At 41.3% G+C, this 18,110-nt stretch overlaps 1 protein-coding gene across 3 annotated transcripts in view; it reads right to left on the bottom strand.

Annotated features, from left to right (window-relative positions):
* Positions 1-14,410, bottom strand: part of LOC117531766 — a 48,828-nt gene extending 34,418 nt beyond the window's left edge. For all 3 annotated transcript variants that reach the window (XM_034194899.1, XM_034194900.1, XM_034194898.1), the window contains exon 1: positions 13,539-14,410. In XM_034194899.1, coding sequence (XP_034050790.1) covers positions 13,539-14,238 — 700 coding nt within the window. In that variant the 5' untranslated portion in view covers positions 14,239-14,410. The remainder of the gene's footprint in view (positions 1-13,538) is intronic.
* Positions 14,411-18,110: the final 3,700 nt, after the last annotated feature.

Genomic DNA, 18,110 nt, shown 5'->3' with positions numbered 1-18,110 from the left:
CATGCTCATTCAGGTCTTTCAAGAACTGTAGGTGTTAGGGCCCCTTCACACATAACACGATTGAAGCCAACTGACGCACTAAGGAGGAATTGCATACCACTCCTGAAAAATCAGAGCCGCCTTGTACAGCTGTCGCCACAACCATTCATGCACGCCAGCAACTGAAAGACAGTGAGTGCCCTGCGAGTGCCCATTCGACCCCCTTGCGGCAGGTGCAGGCCAAATTTCAGGTGGCAGACACGAACATCCAACACCACTGGCTGGGCAATTAGAAAAGGTGGGGATATTTGCGCTCCCGGCATGATATTGGAGTGCAGATGACCACATTCGAGCTGTCTGTGAAAATTGTCCAAGTGCCACAGGAGTGTGCCGTTACCAAGCAACACATACATCAAGCAAGTGTGCCCCAACACATGTGGCATGCGTGTCGCTCCCCTGGCCCCCCAACACATGTGGCGTGTGAGTGTGCCACCCCCCAACACGTGGTGTGCAAGGGGAGGGGGGCACAGTTGCATGACATGCTGATAATTATGTACACACAAGATCACATGGGGACCGGCCAGCCACGTCTGAGCGCGCACAGCACGGTAAGGTGCCTCTCAGCTGATCGCCGGCCAGCCACTCACTGACAGCTGGAAGTGACAGCCCAGTGCACATGACGTGTTAAATTAAAAACACAGAGAACACAGCCAGGACAAGTACATAAATAAATACTACAACTACATAACAAATAACTAAAATAAGTAAATCACAGAACAAAGAAACAGAGAGTGACACTTTGTTCTGTGTGCTGATCGAAAAGGTGGGCGTGTCCGCAAACAGCTGCAGCTGTTGGGATCTATGGACCTACAAGTCACAGCTGGAGAACACATACCGTGTTATGATGGCCATGACCTTAGAACCCTCCACTGTGAGGCGTGTGCATGCTGTCCTCACGTGGAAATACATAAAAACATATATCGCTTTTGCAATGGCCTGCAGTTAACGCGTCAGCGTGCACAATGTCAGGCAGGCTGCTCCATATGACGTGTCCTTCGGCGCGCCGCGGGCTGTGTGTCCACATTATGAGCGCACAGCTTCATACATGTCAATCCATCAGCATGTGTATGTGCATGACCATGCATCATGTGGACCAGGAGGATGACATGGATTTATTGTCCGCTCATCATAACAGGAATTAATTATTAGAGACTGCGGTGTTTTTATACAGTAACAACAGATTCATAAGCAGTAACGTGACTGTTACATTTAAACAGTACATTTATTGATCTGCTAATGTTCTAAATCTGTGCTTTGCATTATTGTAGGCTTCCATATATTTGTTGATTTATGTATAGCATCTAATTACTCCACTGCTGTGGGAGCGCAATGTGGTGTCACACGTTCCAGGTGCACGCACTGTGTTCGTGCACACGCAAGAGCGTGCGCCGAACCGTCGTCACAGTATCATGCAAGCCTGTCCAACTGTGTGTCCCTCCCAACAGCAGGTGGAATGTTACACGGTACCCCATTTTGTTTTTTGTTTGTGGATTTTTAGACATTTTCTGCTTCTTTCACACAGCTTTGTATTATGTGTGAAGGGGCCCTTAACATTGCTCATTGAGTGGTGAATGATCACCTGTTCTCTGTCATATGTAAATAATCCTGTTTCCTAACCACACTGTTTCCTGCCTCGCCTGTGAATCATGCTGTGAAATATGACAAAAGGCTTGCTCGACCCCCAGGTAATGCTTTCCCTGCCAAGACCTCCGAACTGAGTAGATATCTGCGATTGCTGTGAATAAAATACCTACACTTCGACTCATTCTTTCTCTCTTGCGTGTACGTCGACACGACCGAAAACATGTAGAAGTAAAGAGCATTAAAGGACATGTCGCATGTGTTTTAATGTCCCAGTTACCAACACATCAAAGTAGTAATGATTGTAAATCTCACTGCGCACATAATTAGTGGTTTCTGATGTTTTTTATTCCTCTCCCGAAGCGAGAAAACAGGTGCATTTCCAAAAAAAACGTCTCACTCGGCAAGTCTCTGCATTTCTCTGCATGTGATGTAGTTAAAAGCAAAACACAAACATCCCAGACAGAGACAGACAGAGCAAAACAAACGAGGTTGTGCCCGATAACGAAGCATCTTAGCTTTTCTTTGAAAGCAGCGGCTCAGATTTACAGAGGAGACGACACACTTCACCCCGAAACTTAACTTTTTCAGAGTCTGTCGGATTTTGGAACTTAAAGTGTTGTGACGCTGCCTTTTGTGCCACAGCTGCTGGTTTACTGCTGCGGACATGCAGATGTATGTCTCATATTGGAAAAACTCAAAAGATACTATTTTCATGAGCTAATGGACTATCTAATGTGCCATGATCCTGACAGAAGTTGAGTTGAAGGCAGAGTTGCGATCGGACATTATGCACGCGCGATCAGAACCTGAGAGCGAATGGACCTGGACATGATTCTCTGGCCGAGTAGAACTTGAAGATGATCTTTGGCTGTGGATCAGACTGTGGACGAGTGGACCATTCCATGCCTGGCGATCGCAATTGCAATCGTGCGTGTAATGTGTGCATGGGGGCTTGTTTTTGTTGTGGATTAATTTGGAAATCTTTACACTGGGTGAGTGGAATATTAATTTTTTTTTTTCATCTTTTGCCATGCTTTTTCCCCCCCAATGGAGCTATTTACTTTGAAAGAGTCTGTGGATGTGTATGTGTGTGCGTGCGTGCGCGCACAGCAGCTGTTTTAATCCCCAATTTAGACAGACGTCTGGTTGAATTTGAACAATATATAATCAGTATTAAGCTTGTAGACTCTCTCAAACATCACAAAACTGTCAATCTCTATAAGGAACTTTTAAAAAGAGAATTAATGATGAATAATCCCTTAAAAAAAAACCTGACATGCGGGTTAAAATGGCCGCATGTCAGCTGTTTATTACCACTTAATGAATGTGGAATGTCTCCGTGATGACACAGATATATATATTTATTAGATTTTTCACAGTTATATAGAACACTTATTAGCGTTTTTAACAAGCTGCATTCATGACTAATTGCCATTGGTGCACAAAACCTTCTCAAAGCTGCTTCTTTTACCGTGACTGCATCAAAATGAACAGTTATCACTTAAAAATGAGTCATCATAACACAACATCACACTTGTGTAAAACTTTGGAATTAATCTGTGCCTCAGCTCATTGAAGCACACGCTGGGACATTTCTAGTTGCTACATCACCTGTCAGAAACACTCGAGTACTCACAAGTACTTTGTTTTCGTAAGCCACCGTAGCGGTTTGCTGCGAATCCTGTATACTTTGAAACTGGTCACAGAAGTGCACAAAGTAATCCGGGTGGATCATCGAATGGTCACTAACAGCCTAAATCTAAACTGTTATACTTTCAGTGCGACATGTCCTTTAAATTGCGTGCACTGCATTGCCAGAATGGGGAAAATGTATCTCTTTTCACTCGCTACAGCTTCCAATCTCGTGATCATGACATGATCGTGACAGGTTGTTGAGCTGAATCACAGGCATAGAGCTTGTCCATATATTTAAGACTACGCTGTGGGAAAAAAACTACACTTCCCAACCTGCACCTGCAGCAACAAACCTGCTGATCATTACCTGATCAGTCACTGCCACCGATTTAGAGCACCTGAAAAAGAACGGAAATTTTCAGGCATTCAAGCAAATAGACTTGAGAGGGAAGCGACAAGTTCGCTAATGGTTTCAGTCCGAAGATGCCAATGTTCTGTGAAATATTTTATCTGCTCCACTTTCATGTTGTATGAATGCTGCTTAATATGATCAATTTCATGTTAAACTGCTGTCTAGATTGGTTGGTTAAGGAACACATTGTAGCTATAATATCATTGACTTTGATGAATGAGCGGCACGAAGTGGCATTTAATTTGGAGTTTGAAAAATTAAAAGTATAAAATACAAATACATTTAAACAGAATTTTAACATTTTTAAATTATTAAAAATGTGGTAAATTCATGAACTTTAACATTTTTAAATTATTAAAAATGTGGTAAATTAATGAACTTAACCTATCTACAAATGTGTAGATCAGCTATTTTTTTTCTTAATTACTTTATTTCCATTTAAAAAGGCATAACTGGTGAATTAATTTGATGTAATTCATGTAAGCTTCTACAGCTTAGCCTACTAACTATATTTGATTTCACTACTAGTCTACATACTAATTACCTTTACTACAATCTTCTCCTGTGATGTCTTATCCTTCTTATGTCTTATTATATTATATATACCTTTTTCTTGAGCTGCTTGGGTGGGTAGGGAGAGTTCCCATGAGATAAAAAAGCTTTTTATCCTACCATCCCTGGTTCTCAAGACCAGGCACCTAAGTGGCTCTACTCTACTCTTTTCTACTCTCCTATTTTGCTCTTCCTTTTTAGATATACCTTTGTATACTGGCCTAGTTCCACCGTAGAATTGGAATATAATATATAAGATATACCTTACTGAATTTTCATATAATTGTGATATTTAATTGTTCATTCAAAAATGTTTAATTAGACAGGTATCTTTATTTTCTGTCTTTAAAGGTTTACAACCTAATTTTCTGTACTGACCATCAATCAACTGATGAAGCCAACCAATCACAGAACAAAAGTTGGAAGAAAAAATAAACTTGAGTTGGAAATTTAAGTTGTCTTTGCGTCCTTTTGGGTTAAACAAGAGGACTTGACACAGGTCCCATCAGTAACCAAACAATTAATAGACACGGACCATTCATAGATTAAAAAAAGACCATTCATAAACACAATGTGCAAAATCCAGAGACAAAAAAAAGGACCATTCATAAAAACCAAAAATATTAAAATTATTTACTGAACAAATGTGTCAAAGGAAGTGTGAAGATGTCAACTCCTACTTCTGAAAGATCACACCTGTGTTAAAGGAAGTGTCACATAAAAAAAGAGCTGCACCAGACATTAAAATCAGTGTGGAGCTGGAGCTAACACCATAGAATATCCCTGCATCATCTGCCATAAACCAGTCCACAGTCATCACCTGTGACCAGTAGAATCATCTCAAGTGTGACACCGGTATTTCTAGATATTATATACCACATACGTCTTCACGAAAAGAACCTTTTACTGATGTTCTGCTCTCTGACCAGAACATCAGTAAAATGAGTAATAAAGGGCTGCGTTTTGATAAAGTGCGATGTTTGTATGGTTCTTCATATGTACAGTGAGGAAAATAAGTATTTGAACACCCTGCGATTTTGCAAGTTCTCCCACTTAGAAATCATGGAGGCGAAATTTTCATCTTAGGTGCATGTCCACTGTGAGAGACATAATCGTAAAAAAAAAACAAAAAAAAACGGAAATCACAATGTATGATTTTTTAATAATTTATTTGTATGTTACTGCTGCAAATAAGTATTTGAACACCTGTGAAAATCAATGTTAATATTTGGTACAGTAGCCTTGTTTGCAATTACAGAGGTCAAACGTTTCCTGTATTTTTTCCACCAGGTTTGCACACAATGCAGCAGGGATCCAAATCTTTCAGGTTTGGATTTTCAGCTCCCTCCAAAGATTTTCTAATAAGTTCAGGTCTGGAGACTGGCCAGGCCATTCCAGGACCTTGAAATGCTTCTTACGGAACCCCTCCTTAGTTGCCCTGGCTGTGTGTTTTGGGTCATTGTCATGCTGGAAGACCCAGCCACGACCCATCTTCAATGCTCTTACTGAGGGAAGGAGGTTGTTTGCCAAATTCACGCACTACATGACCCCATCCACCCTCCCTTCAATACGGTGCAGTCGTCCTGTATGATGTTTCCACCACCATGCTTCACGGTTAGGATGGTTTTCTTGGGGTTGTTCTCATCCTCTAAACATGGTAAGTGGAGTTGATTCCAAAAAGCTCTATTCTGGTCTCATCTGACCTCATGACCTTCTCCCATGCCTCCTCTGGATCATCCAGATGGTCACTGGTGAATTTCAAATGGGCCTGGACATGTGCTGGCTTGAGCAGGGGGACCTTGCTGCCCTGCAGGATTTTAAACCATGACAGCATCATGTGTTTCTAATGTAATCTTTGTGACTGTGGTCCCAGCTCTCTTCAGGTCATTGACCAGGTCCTCCTGTGTAGTTCTGAGCTTTCTCAGAATCATCCTTACCCCACAAAGTGAGATCTTGCATGGAATCCAAGACCGAGGGAGACTGACAGTCATCTTGTGTTTCTTCCACTTTCTAATAAATAATCATAACAGTTGTCGTCTTCTACCAAGCTGCTTGCCTGTTGTCCTGTCGTCCATCACAGCCTTGTGAAGGTCTACAGTTTTGTCCCTGGTGTCCTTAGACAGCTCTTTGGTCTTGCTATGGTGGACAGGTTGGAGTGTGATTGATTGAGTGTGTGAACAAGTGTCTTTTATACAGGTAACAAGTTCAAACAGGTGCAATTAATACAGGTAAAGAGTGCAGAATAAGAGGGCTTCTTAAAGAAAAATTAACAGGTCTGTGTGAGCCAGAATTCTTGCTGGTTGGTAGGTGTTTAAATATTTATTTGCAGCAGTAACATACAAATAAATTATTAAAAAAGAAGAAGAAAAAAACAACAACAAAAAAAAACCCCACACATTGTGATTTCCAGATTTTTTTTTGTTTGTTTTTTAAGATTATGCATCTCATAGTTATGGAAGCCCATTTGTGCCACTTGAAAAAAAGTTTTTTGATTAATTGCGAGATAGTATCTCACAATTCTGACTTCTTATCTCGCAATTCTGAGTTACTATCTCGCAATTCTGACTTATTATCTCGCAATTCTGAGTTACTATTACATGGAATGATAACCATTGTTTTGTGTACATTTTTATAATAATAACAATAATAATAATAATTCTGATGATGATTAGGATACTCTGAATAAATTAATATATTATATACATAATACATATACAGACAATAGGAATGGACAATAATTTCAACAGGGTCCTCAAACGTTCCACAGTGATTCAAGCTGCATATTCATTTATAACGTCAATGAATAAAATTAAAATCATTTAAACAAATAAACACTAAAACAAACACCATCGTGTGACCGAGGCTGACTGCGTCTACGACCGAGGCTGGTGGCGGCTATATCTGGGATCAACATCAGGGAAGGTTGGTGTGTGGCGACCGGATTTGTGGAGACCACGAGTGGGAATTGCTTTACAATTAATAGTGGCCTGTACTGAGCTACAGGAGTTAACATGGCACCAACCAGGAAGACAGAGAAATTGGAGGAAGACTTGGAGGAGATAAAGACCTCATTGACTCGTATTTCAAAAGACATGTCCAATTTAGACAAGTTGATGAAGGAGATTAAGGAGCTCCAAAATCTTGTTAAAGAAAAGGACAAGATTATTAAGAAACTTGAGCAACGGGTGGATGAACTTGAACAATATACTAGAAAAGATGATGTTATAATAACTGGTCTGGAAACATCCTCCCCACTGCACCACCTGAAGAACTACAAACACTAGAACAGCAAGTTACAAATTTTTTAAATCAAAAAGGTGTTGTCATACATCAAGACAGTATTTCAGACTGTCACACAATTCCATCCAAAGACAGTAAAAATAAACTACCTAATATAATAATACGATTTATAAGCAGAAAATACAAAAATGAATTATTAAGACAGGGAAAGAATCTGAAAGGAACAAATGTATATATAAATGAGCATCTAATGAAAAAAAATGCAGATATTGCCAGGGAAGCAAGACTATTAAAAAAAAAACCAAACACATATATTGTTGCTACATGGGTCTGGAACTGTAGGGTTTAGATTAGAGTGAAAGAAGGAACAAAGGGTATACAAATCAGAGACATGGAGGACCTTACAAAGTACAGACCTGAGTAGACAAATGAATATGACGTCAGTTGGTAGTATGACCAACAAAAAATCAGATTAAACATGGAAACAGATGATAAAATATATGACAGACACCAATATTGATGAAAGTATATTTGACTTGACTACAACTGGTTGTGAGTATTATACGGAAAAACAGTTAAATAGTGAAAAAATTACTGAAGATACCCTGTCACTCATACATATAAACATTCGAAGCTTGTACTATAAAATGTCAAAAATAAAAGATTATTTAAACCAGTTTAAAAATAGATTCAGCATTGTTGCAATCACAGAATCTTGGCTTAAAAATGACCTCATGGCTGATGTTCAAATGGAGGGATATGAGTTATATTTTGTAAATAGAAGAGAAAAAAAGGCGGAGGTATTGCTTTGTACATAAAAACAGATTTGACATGTAAAATTGTAGAAGAAATGACAATTATAGATGATGTCATAGAAATTGTGACAGTGGAAATTGTACATGAAACAACTAAAAATATTCTAATCAGTTGTGTATACAGAGCACCAGACTCTTGTGTTGTGAAATTTACAGATAAAATAATAGAATTATTCCATCAAATCAAAAACAAAACGCTCTTTATGTGTGGAGACTTTAATGTTAATGTGGAAAGCTCCAGTTGCCAAAGAGTAAGTGATTTTGTGAATTCAATGAATAGCTTGGGTTTATTCCCCTTGATAACAAAACCAACCAGAATTACATCGCAAAGTGCAACTGTAATTGACAATACATTCACAAATAGATGAAATTATTAAGAATGGGATATCGATGACAGATCTCAGTGATCATTTACCAGTTTTTTCAATATTTAAATATAAAAATAGGTACAAAAAAAAACTGTTATAAACTTTAAAAGAGATAAATCATTAAAAGCCTTAGAGTGTTTATTTGTTTAAAAATCAAAATTGGGAAGAGGTTTATGTCGGTGACGTTAATGTAGCATATAGTTCATTCATGAAAATACTGATGAAATCATATAATAAAAATTGTAAATTAATAAAAACTAGTAAGAAAAGAGTAAATAAACCATGGCTGACCAATGGAATAAAAAACGCTTGTGTAAAGAAAAACTATTTATAAAAGTGCTTTTTAAAAATGCAAACAAAGGAAACAGAACACAGATACAAAAAATATAAAAATAAACTATTGACAATAATTAGGAGGCAAAAAAAAAGATTATTATAATGAACAATTGAATAAGAGTAAAGATAATATGAGGGCAACATGGGGAATTATATGTGTGTGATGGAAAGTGACGGAGTGAAATCAACTTTTCCGAATTACCTTGTCAAGGAAAATAAAGAGATAAATGATATAAAAGAAGTTGTAAATGAGTTTAATGATTATTTCTCAAAGGTGGGATCAAATCTGGTGGGAAATAAACCAATAGTAGAAGATAAATTAAATACAATTGTAAATACGGTCAATAGTATTTTCCTTGACAATGTGGAAAAAGATGAAATAAGGAATATTGTAAAAAACTGTGTAAGCAAAAGATCAACTGACTGTGAAGATTTAGACATGATGACTGTAAAAAGTATAAACTGTTATTGAACCATTCACTTACATTTGTAATCTGTCTCTGTCAACAGGAATTTTCCCAGATGAAATGAAAATTGCCAAGGTAGTCCCATTATATAAAAATGGAGACAAACATAATGTTTCAAATTACAGGCCAGTGTCATTGCTTCCACAGTTTTCTAAAATTATGGAAAAGGTTTTTGTGACAAGGTTGGATAAATTCATTGAGAAACATCATATTTTAAATAATGCTCAGTATGGATTTAGAACAAAACATTCGACAGCTATGGCAATTATGGAAATAACAGAGAAAATATCAACAGCAATAGATAATAAGGATTATATGGTAAGTGTTTTTATTGACTTGAAAAAAGATTTTGATGTTATCGATCATTCAAGAATGCTTCACAAGTTACAACAATATGGAATAAAAGGGATTGCACATCAGTGGGTAAAAAGCTACTTAGAAAATAGAAAACAGTTTGTTCAGATAAATAATACTAAATCAGAATTGTGTAATATGTGTGGAGTGGAGTACCACAAGGGTCGGTACGTGGACCCAAACTGTTTATTTTGTATATCAATGATTTTGTGAATATATCTAATGTACTTGGTAGTATTTTATTTGCTGACGATACAACATTATTTTACTCTGGATCAGATATACAGGAAGTAGCACAAGTGATAAATACAGAGTTGGAAAAAGTGAAATATTGGTTTGATATAAACAGATTGTCACTTAATCTTAATACAACAAATTTCATATTGTTTAATGACAGAGTTAAAAAAAATGCTGTGTCATTAAAAATAGATGGAATGGACATTCAAAAGGTAAAAGAAATGAAATTTTTAGGAGTTATGATTGATGAAGATTTTACATGGAAGTCACATAAATTATATAAAAGGAAAGATAGTGAAAGCCATTGCTGTTTTGCATAAATATTCATTAAATAGTTATGGATTATTAACATTGTACAATTCATTGATTGTTCCATATTTGACTTATTGTGTAGAAATCTGGGGATCAACATGTACAACTTATACACAACCTTTATTTATTTTGCAGAAAAGAGCTTTAAAAGTGATTGGCAACAGTCGATTTAGAGAGCCATCTAATCCATTGTTCATTAAGTATAGGGTACTTAAATTTCATGATTTAGTTGATTTGAAATTACTACAAATAATGTACCAAGCAAATAACAATACCTTACCAATAAACATTCAAAATATACTCAACAAAAATATAAACGCAACACTTTTGGTTTTGCTCCCATTTTGTATGAGATGAACTCAAAGATCTAAAACTTTTTCCACATACACAATATCACCATTTCCCTCAAATATTGTTCACAAACCAGTCTAAATCTGTGATAGTGAGCACTTCTCCTTTGCTGAGATAATACATCCCACCTCACAGGTGTGCCATACCAAGATGCTGATTAGACACCATGATTAGTGCACAGGTGTGCCTTAGACTGCCCACAATAAAAGGCCACTCTGAAAGGTGCAGTTTTGTTTTATTGGGGGGGGGGGGATACCAGTCAGTATCTGGTGTGACCACCATTTGCCTCATGCAGTGCAACACATCTCCTTCACATCATCTGTGAAGAGAACACCTCTCCAACGTGCCAAACGCCAGCGAATGTGAGCATTTGCCCACTCAAGTTGGTTACGACGACGAACTGGAGTCAGGTCGAGACCCCGATGAGGATGACGAGCATGCAGATGAGCTTCCCTGAGACGGTTTCTGACAGTTTGTGCAGAAATTCTTTGGTTATGCAAACCGATTGTTTCAGCAGCTGTCCGAGTGGCTGGTCTCAGACGATCTTGGAGGTGAACATGCTGGATGTGGAGGTCCTGGGCTGGTGTGGTTACACGTGGTCTGCGGTTGTGAGGCTGGTTGGATGTACTGCCAAATTCTCTGAAACGCCTTTGGAGACGGCTTATGGTAGAGAAATGAACATTCAATACACGAGCAACAGCTCTGGTTGACATTCCTGCTGTCAGCATGCCAATTGCACGCTCCCTCAAATCTTGCGACATCCGTGGCATTGTGCTGTGCGATAAAACTGCACCTTTCAGAGTGGCCTTTTATTGTGGGCAGTCTAAGGCACACCTGTGCACTAATCATGGTGTGTAATCAGCATCTTGATATGGCACACCTGTGAGGTGGGATGGATTATCTCAGCAAAGGAGAAGTGCTCACTATCACAGATTTAGACTGGTTTGTGAACAATATTTGAGGGAAATGGTGATATTGTGTATGTGGAAAAAGTTTTAGATCTTTGAGTTCATCTCATACAAAATGGGAGCAAAATCAAAAGTGTTGCATTTATATTTTTGTTGAGTGTATGTTTGAAAAAAGAGTAAGTAGTTATAATTTGAAGGGCATAGAAGTCTTTAAAAAACCAAGATTCAGAACCAAGATAAAGGAACGGAGTATTGCAGTGAATGGTGTAAAATTATGGAACAACCTCAACAAAGAAATCAAAGAATCAAGGTCGCTTAAATTATTTAAAAAAAACGTATTAAACTTGATGTATTTCGTAAGTATGAAACTATGAAATAAGTCAGTGGGCTGTGACAAAGCCAAAAATGTAATCTGTTAATAATGTTTAGAATGTTTGAAGTTTAAAATGTAATCTATTAGGGATGTAGTCTTTTAAATAATGGTTAAAATTAGGAAAGAAGTCGGTGGCATGTGACAAAGTCATAGAAATGTAATGATGTCGATTGATGATGCTTTGCAAGATTGTATTGTAAACAAGGGGCAGAATATATGACTTGTTCTTCCAAACTGCTCCTTTTCGTTCAATGGTTTGTAATGTTTTAATTTTGCTTTTGTTTTTCTTTTAAATGAATGAAATAAATCCTCAATAAAATAAAATAAAATGTCATACACATGATAATATCAGACGCTTCGTTCCTACTGAACAAAACCAGCCAATTAGTGCTCGTACATATGAACATATTCTGTTCACTCCCACATATCTGGAGACAACGTGAGATAGAATAAGGATCATATTGATTTGTGTACGTTTTTGTTGCGCAAACTGTGTATCTGTGCTGTTAAATGTGAGTTTAAAGGCGACGAGGTTCAAATGCGCGTTCCCACGAAGGGAGTGCTTTTCACGGCAGGGGTGCTGAATCTGTCCGTGGTTATGCCAGCCATCCCTCACTTCTGGTGCATCCATCTGTAGCCGTGTTGTTGACCCGACATCTGTAGCTGCTGATGGATGAACTCCGCCACCTCGACCACATCCGTTTTATTTCGCCTGCGCCAGAGATGGTTCCTTGCCAAAGTTCTTTGTAAAGTTCAGAGGCTTATTTCAATGTCATCCTCCTCATGTAATAGCGTCCAAATCTCACTGTTTGTGAAACCACACCGAAAATAGCTTTCAATAATCGAATGGAATGACCATGTAGGGGGCAATGCATTTCGTAACATAAAGTATCTCAGAATTGCAAGATAGTAACTCAGAATTGCGAGATACTAAGTCAGAATTGTGAGATACTCTCTCGCAATTAATCAAAAAACTTTTTTTCAAGTGGCGCAAATGGGCTTCCATACATAGTGGACATGCACCTAAGATGAAAATTTCAGACCCCTCCATGATTTCTAAGTGGGAGAACTTGCAAAACTGCAGGGTGTTCAAATACTTATTTTCTTCACTGTATATGAGTGATCACAAATCTAAAATCAAGGCATATCAGAGGTCAGCCTCTACTGTTAACTTCAAAATGCAAAGCATAGTTTCTGTCAAGTTTGGCTAATAATTCAGTGGACACAGTCCTATTACATCACAGGTTATGTCAAAGTTATAAGTCTAAGGTCAAGGTCAAATAAGACGTCATCATGTATAATACATTTAACAGCCATAACTCTGGAACAAGATGAGATAAACATGCTTTTTTTTTTTTTTGCTTTTTTTACTAAGACTCCTCTTCTCCAGGGTTTAACAAATGCATCAGAACCTCAACTTAGTCAAAAAATTAGCTCGTGGTATTGAGGAAATCTCCATAACCAATTTGTCAGTCAGTGGTCTGGGTCTTAGAGCGCAGCTGCTGACCCAGGATGCACAAAGACTACAACACGCAACCTGGTGACACAGACCGACCTGACTGGTCCGGATCCGGGGGGCTGAAGTAGTCTTCTGGCAGCGGTTCAGGCGGCTCCTCCCTCATTCCCCAGGACAGGTACCTGAGCTTCTTCAGACTCAGCAGCATGCCGTGGAACGCGTCCCGAGGCACCGGGCGCACACTGTTCAGCCCGTAGTTCTCCCTGTACTGGTGGAACAGGAGGTGCTCCAGGTTGACCAGGTGCGACACGGCTCGGATGAAGCCCGCCGTGCACGGCAGCCGCACGTTGCAAACGCTCAAGTGGGTCAGTCGGTCCTGCAGCTGCTGGATCAGGCTCAGCCCCAGCATGGGCTCGTCCCAGGTGGCGTTGCGCACCCCGAGGTCCCTCAGACAGGGGAACCGCGCCAGGTTATCCAGGTACTTTTGCTTGTACAGCCGCCCGCCGTCCACGAACACGATTGCGGTGACCGTGGGCAGGAACTTGACGAGCCGCCGCCACTCTTTACGCCGCAGGTGTTGCACCGCCACCCGGGTCAGCCTGCGCTGCTGCAGGGTGTCCCAGAAACCATAGGTGTAGCGGCGGAGGTCCGACAGGGTCACCACGTGCTCCCTCCACAGGTAATGATGGTCCACGAGCTGCTTCATGTATCTGTTGCACGTGCGCACCGTGTGCCTGTCCTCTGTGGGCAAGAAGCTGAAGATGTAGAACCAAACGTCTGGTGGAAGCAGCTCCTCCATGTGTAGCACGCTAAGCTAACGCAGCGCTCCCTCTCCGTCCGCGGACGACAGCCCACGGACCGAGTCACGGACATGAAGCGCTGCACGCGTGGAAGCTCCCCACTAAATGCTCTCCACTCTGGCCGCACCTCAAGACATTAAAGAGGTGCATTGCCTCCACACACTAATCTGTATGTAGCGTAAATTATTACCGTCGCGCCTTAAAGACGTCACTGCTGGGCCGGCTGGAACAGGTTGTTTACATTCAACAACAGGCGCACACTTTCAACGTTCATAACTTCAAAGGCTTTAAATAAGAACAAACATGACTTTCTGGTTAATGTGATTATTATTCTCTTGTTTTCACATTTTAAACTTGATGAGGTTGCTTTAGTAAAGTAAGACTAAATTTGAACAATTCAAAGTTGTTGCCTAATTTGTATCGCTAATAAAATAAAAATGCCTTTGAAAAATATTAGACTATGTACCCATGTGATGAATATAGAGACAGGTGTTTGTTGTGATACTGTGCACATACAGTTGTGCTCAAAAGTTTACATACTCTGGTAGTTTTTTGGGGGGTGGGGGGGTGGGAGCATTTTTCAGGGAATATGAATGACAACACAAAACTATTTTTTTAAACTCATGGTTAGTGGGTGTGTGAATCCATTTATTGTCAAACAGTTGTTTGCTCTTTCAATTGAATTTCAGTTTCAATTTATTTTCATTTATATAGTGCCAAATCACAACAGAGTTGCCTCAAGGCGCTTCACACAAGTAAAGTTGCTAACCCCCAGAGCAACAGTGGTAAGGAAAAACTCCCTCTGAGGAAGAAACCTCAAGCAGACCAGACTCAAAGGAGTGACCCTCTGCTTGGGCCATGCTACAGACATAAATTACAGAACAATTCACAAAACAAATATACAGGAAATGCTGTTGGTGCAAAGTACAAGAGGGTCTCCATCACAAATACCACACCCATCTCTGGATGTTGTTTTCAAATATATTTATTGTGAAACATTTCTTTCAACAAGGCACTTGGTCTTACATTTACATGTTTCTTATTAGAAAGAAAAAATCTGACACATACATAAACAACAAAAAGGCATAGTGACAATATCTATAATAGAAATAAAAATAATCAAAACATAAGAAACAATAACAGTAACACAATAATAATAATAATACTTAAAATAAAAAAAACAATAAACACCAGTAGCCTTCTGTAAAGAAATTAAGTATTAAATACAAGTTTCTGTGTAGGCTCTCACTTGTCCAGGTGGTTTCCATAGTAGAGAAGCTTGAATCTTCGACTGGACTGGGTTGCTTGACGCAAGGACGTTTCGCTTGAAATCACAGAAACTTCCTCAGCTAAAATTCTTGCTCTGGTGGACTGATTCTGTCCTGACTCTTGTAGAGAAGAATAATCAAGAAGTCACAAAAGCTGGAGTTTTAAACCTAACCAGAAATTATTAAATACAAGACCTACAAGATATATAGGACTAGCCCCCCCCCCAGGAGTGCCACATTGTTGGTCATGTTAGTCAGTTATTGAATCAAGGTAAGTGTTATGTGGGCCGCTGAAGAGGAGGTACTGCTGGCCCACTACCACCAGAGGGTGCCCTGCTTGGAGTGCGGGCTCCAAGCACGAGAGGGCGCCAGACCCAGAGGAAGTGACAGCTGTCACTCATCACACCAGCTGTCACTCATCTTCACCACTACTTAAGCCGGACTGCAACTCCACCTCCCCGCAGAGAAATCGACTACCATTAAAAAGGTAATTTCTCTGCTGACAGACACTTTGTGTGTTTAACCTGAACTTCTGTTACAGCCGTTTTCCTGGAGTGTTTCCTTGTCTGAGGGATTGGCGTTTGGTGTGACAGCGACGGCTTCGCCTCACATCCCAACCCAGATAAGTGGTTAAACCAGGAGCTGTATGAGTGTGTGATTGGAGGTGGAGGAGCTCCCTCCTAACTGTGTATGGACTGTGAATTACTGAGTGTGCGGACTCACACTCATACCTCTTATCTCTGCTTTCTGCCAGCAGTACCAGGGTCGACAGCTGAAGACAGAGGCCACCTGGGGACTCGGGACTTGGCGGCTCCGGTGTTCTTCAGGCCGTTGGTGGTGGAAGCCGTGTGGGACGCGGCTTCTCGCTCGTCAGGGGTCTTCTATCTTCGAGCCTGCCCACACGTCACCTGGTGTTTATTGACTGTGCAAATTTCTGTACATTTAGTTGTGTATTATCACAACATTAAATTGTTACTTTTTGGCTTACTCATTGTCCGTTCATTTGCGCCCCCTGTTGTGGGTCCGTGCTACGACACCTTCCCAACAGGATTTCTCGGCCATCGTCATGGATTCCGAGGGGCGTCAACCAGAGCTTGAACGGCCAATGGAAGAGCCAGGAGTGCAGGCGTCAGCGGGAGGCGTGTTGAGTGAGCTGCAGCAGATCTTAACCGCCTTCACGGCTCGGTTAGATTTAGTGACCGAGCAGAGTGTCCTCCTTAACCGGAGGGTGGAGGCTCTCACCGCCAGGGTGGAAGCGCGCGATCAGGGCGCTGCTGCAGCCACTCCTCTGGCTGGTCCTGGGCCTGTATCAGACGTTCCACTGGTCGTTCAACGACCCCCCCCACCGTCCCCTGAAGCATACATAAGCCCTCCGGAACCGTACGGGGGCTGTGTTGAGACGTGCGCAGACTTCCTCATGCAGTGTTTGCTCGTCTTTTCGCAGCGCCCTGTCATGTACGCGTCAGACGCCAGCCGGGTGGCTTATGTTATAAATCTGCTTCGAGGAGAGGCACGCGCCTGGGCTACGGCGCTTTGGGAGCAGAATTCACGGCTCCTAACGTCTTATACTGGGTTTGTACGGGAGTTCAAACAAGTGTTTGACCATCCCAACAGAGGCGAGACAGCTTCGAACGTGCTGCTGTCTATGAGACAGGGGAGCCGTAGCGCAGCCGAGTATGCAGTCGACTTCCGCATCACGGCAGCGAGGTCCGGCTGAATAATGTTGCACTCCGCGCCGCCTTCGTAAATGGACTGTTCCCGGTCCTGAAGGAGCACCTACTGGCTAAGGAGGAACCGCGGGATTTTGACGGGCTTGTCGATTTGGTTATACGCTTAGACAACCGTTTAAACGAGCATCGTCGGGAGCAGGCCGGGGGGCGTGACCGCGCACGAGCCGTCCCTCCCCCTTCCGGTTCCGAAAAGGTGACGTCGTCCCCACGCTTCACTGCCAGAGAGCTCCGTGTGGCTACAGCTCCCCCTGCTGAGGAGGCTATGGACACGAGCAAGGCCAAAGTGAAAACAAACATTAGACAAAGGAGGCTGGCCCGCGGGGAGTGTTTTATCTGCGGCTCTTGTGAGCACCGGCAGAAGGACTGCCCCAAACGGTCAAAGTTACAACGCCCGTCCTTAGAAACTGGGCTAAGGGTGGGTCATAACACGCACGCGGGGAAACCCCGCAAATCTGCACGAATCCCAGTAACAATTCTTTGTGGGGATTTAACCCTTCACGCCCCAGCACTGGTAGACACAGGGTCGGAAGGGAATCTGTTGGATAGCAGATGGGCAAAGGAAGTAGGGCTCCCCCTGGTGGCTCTGCCGGCACCATTGCAGGTGCGAGCACTGGATGGCACCCTGCTTCCATTAATCACACATCAGACACAACCAGTGACTTTGGTTGTGTCTGGGAATCACAGGGTGGAGATCGTGTTCCATGTAACACCTTCTTCCTCCCGAGTGATTTTGGGATTTCCATGGATGGTGAAGCACAATCCCTGGATAGATTGGCCATCCGGGGTTGTGACGCAGTGGGGCGAAACCTGCCACCGGGAGTGTTTAGGATCCTCGGTTCCTCCCGGCACGACGACTAATGAGGAGGTCAAAGT

The sequence above is a fragment of the Thalassophryne amazonica genome, chromosome 19, assembly GCF_902500255.1.
Source record: "Thalassophryne amazonica chromosome 19, fThaAma1.1, whole genome shotgun sequence".
In the NCBI taxonomy this organism is placed as follows: Eukaryota; Metazoa; Chordata; class Actinopteri; order Batrachoidiformes; family Batrachoididae; genus Thalassophryne; species Thalassophryne amazonica.
Note: the sequence above shows the minus strand (reverse complement) of the source record. Positions and strands in the feature narration are given on the sequence as shown.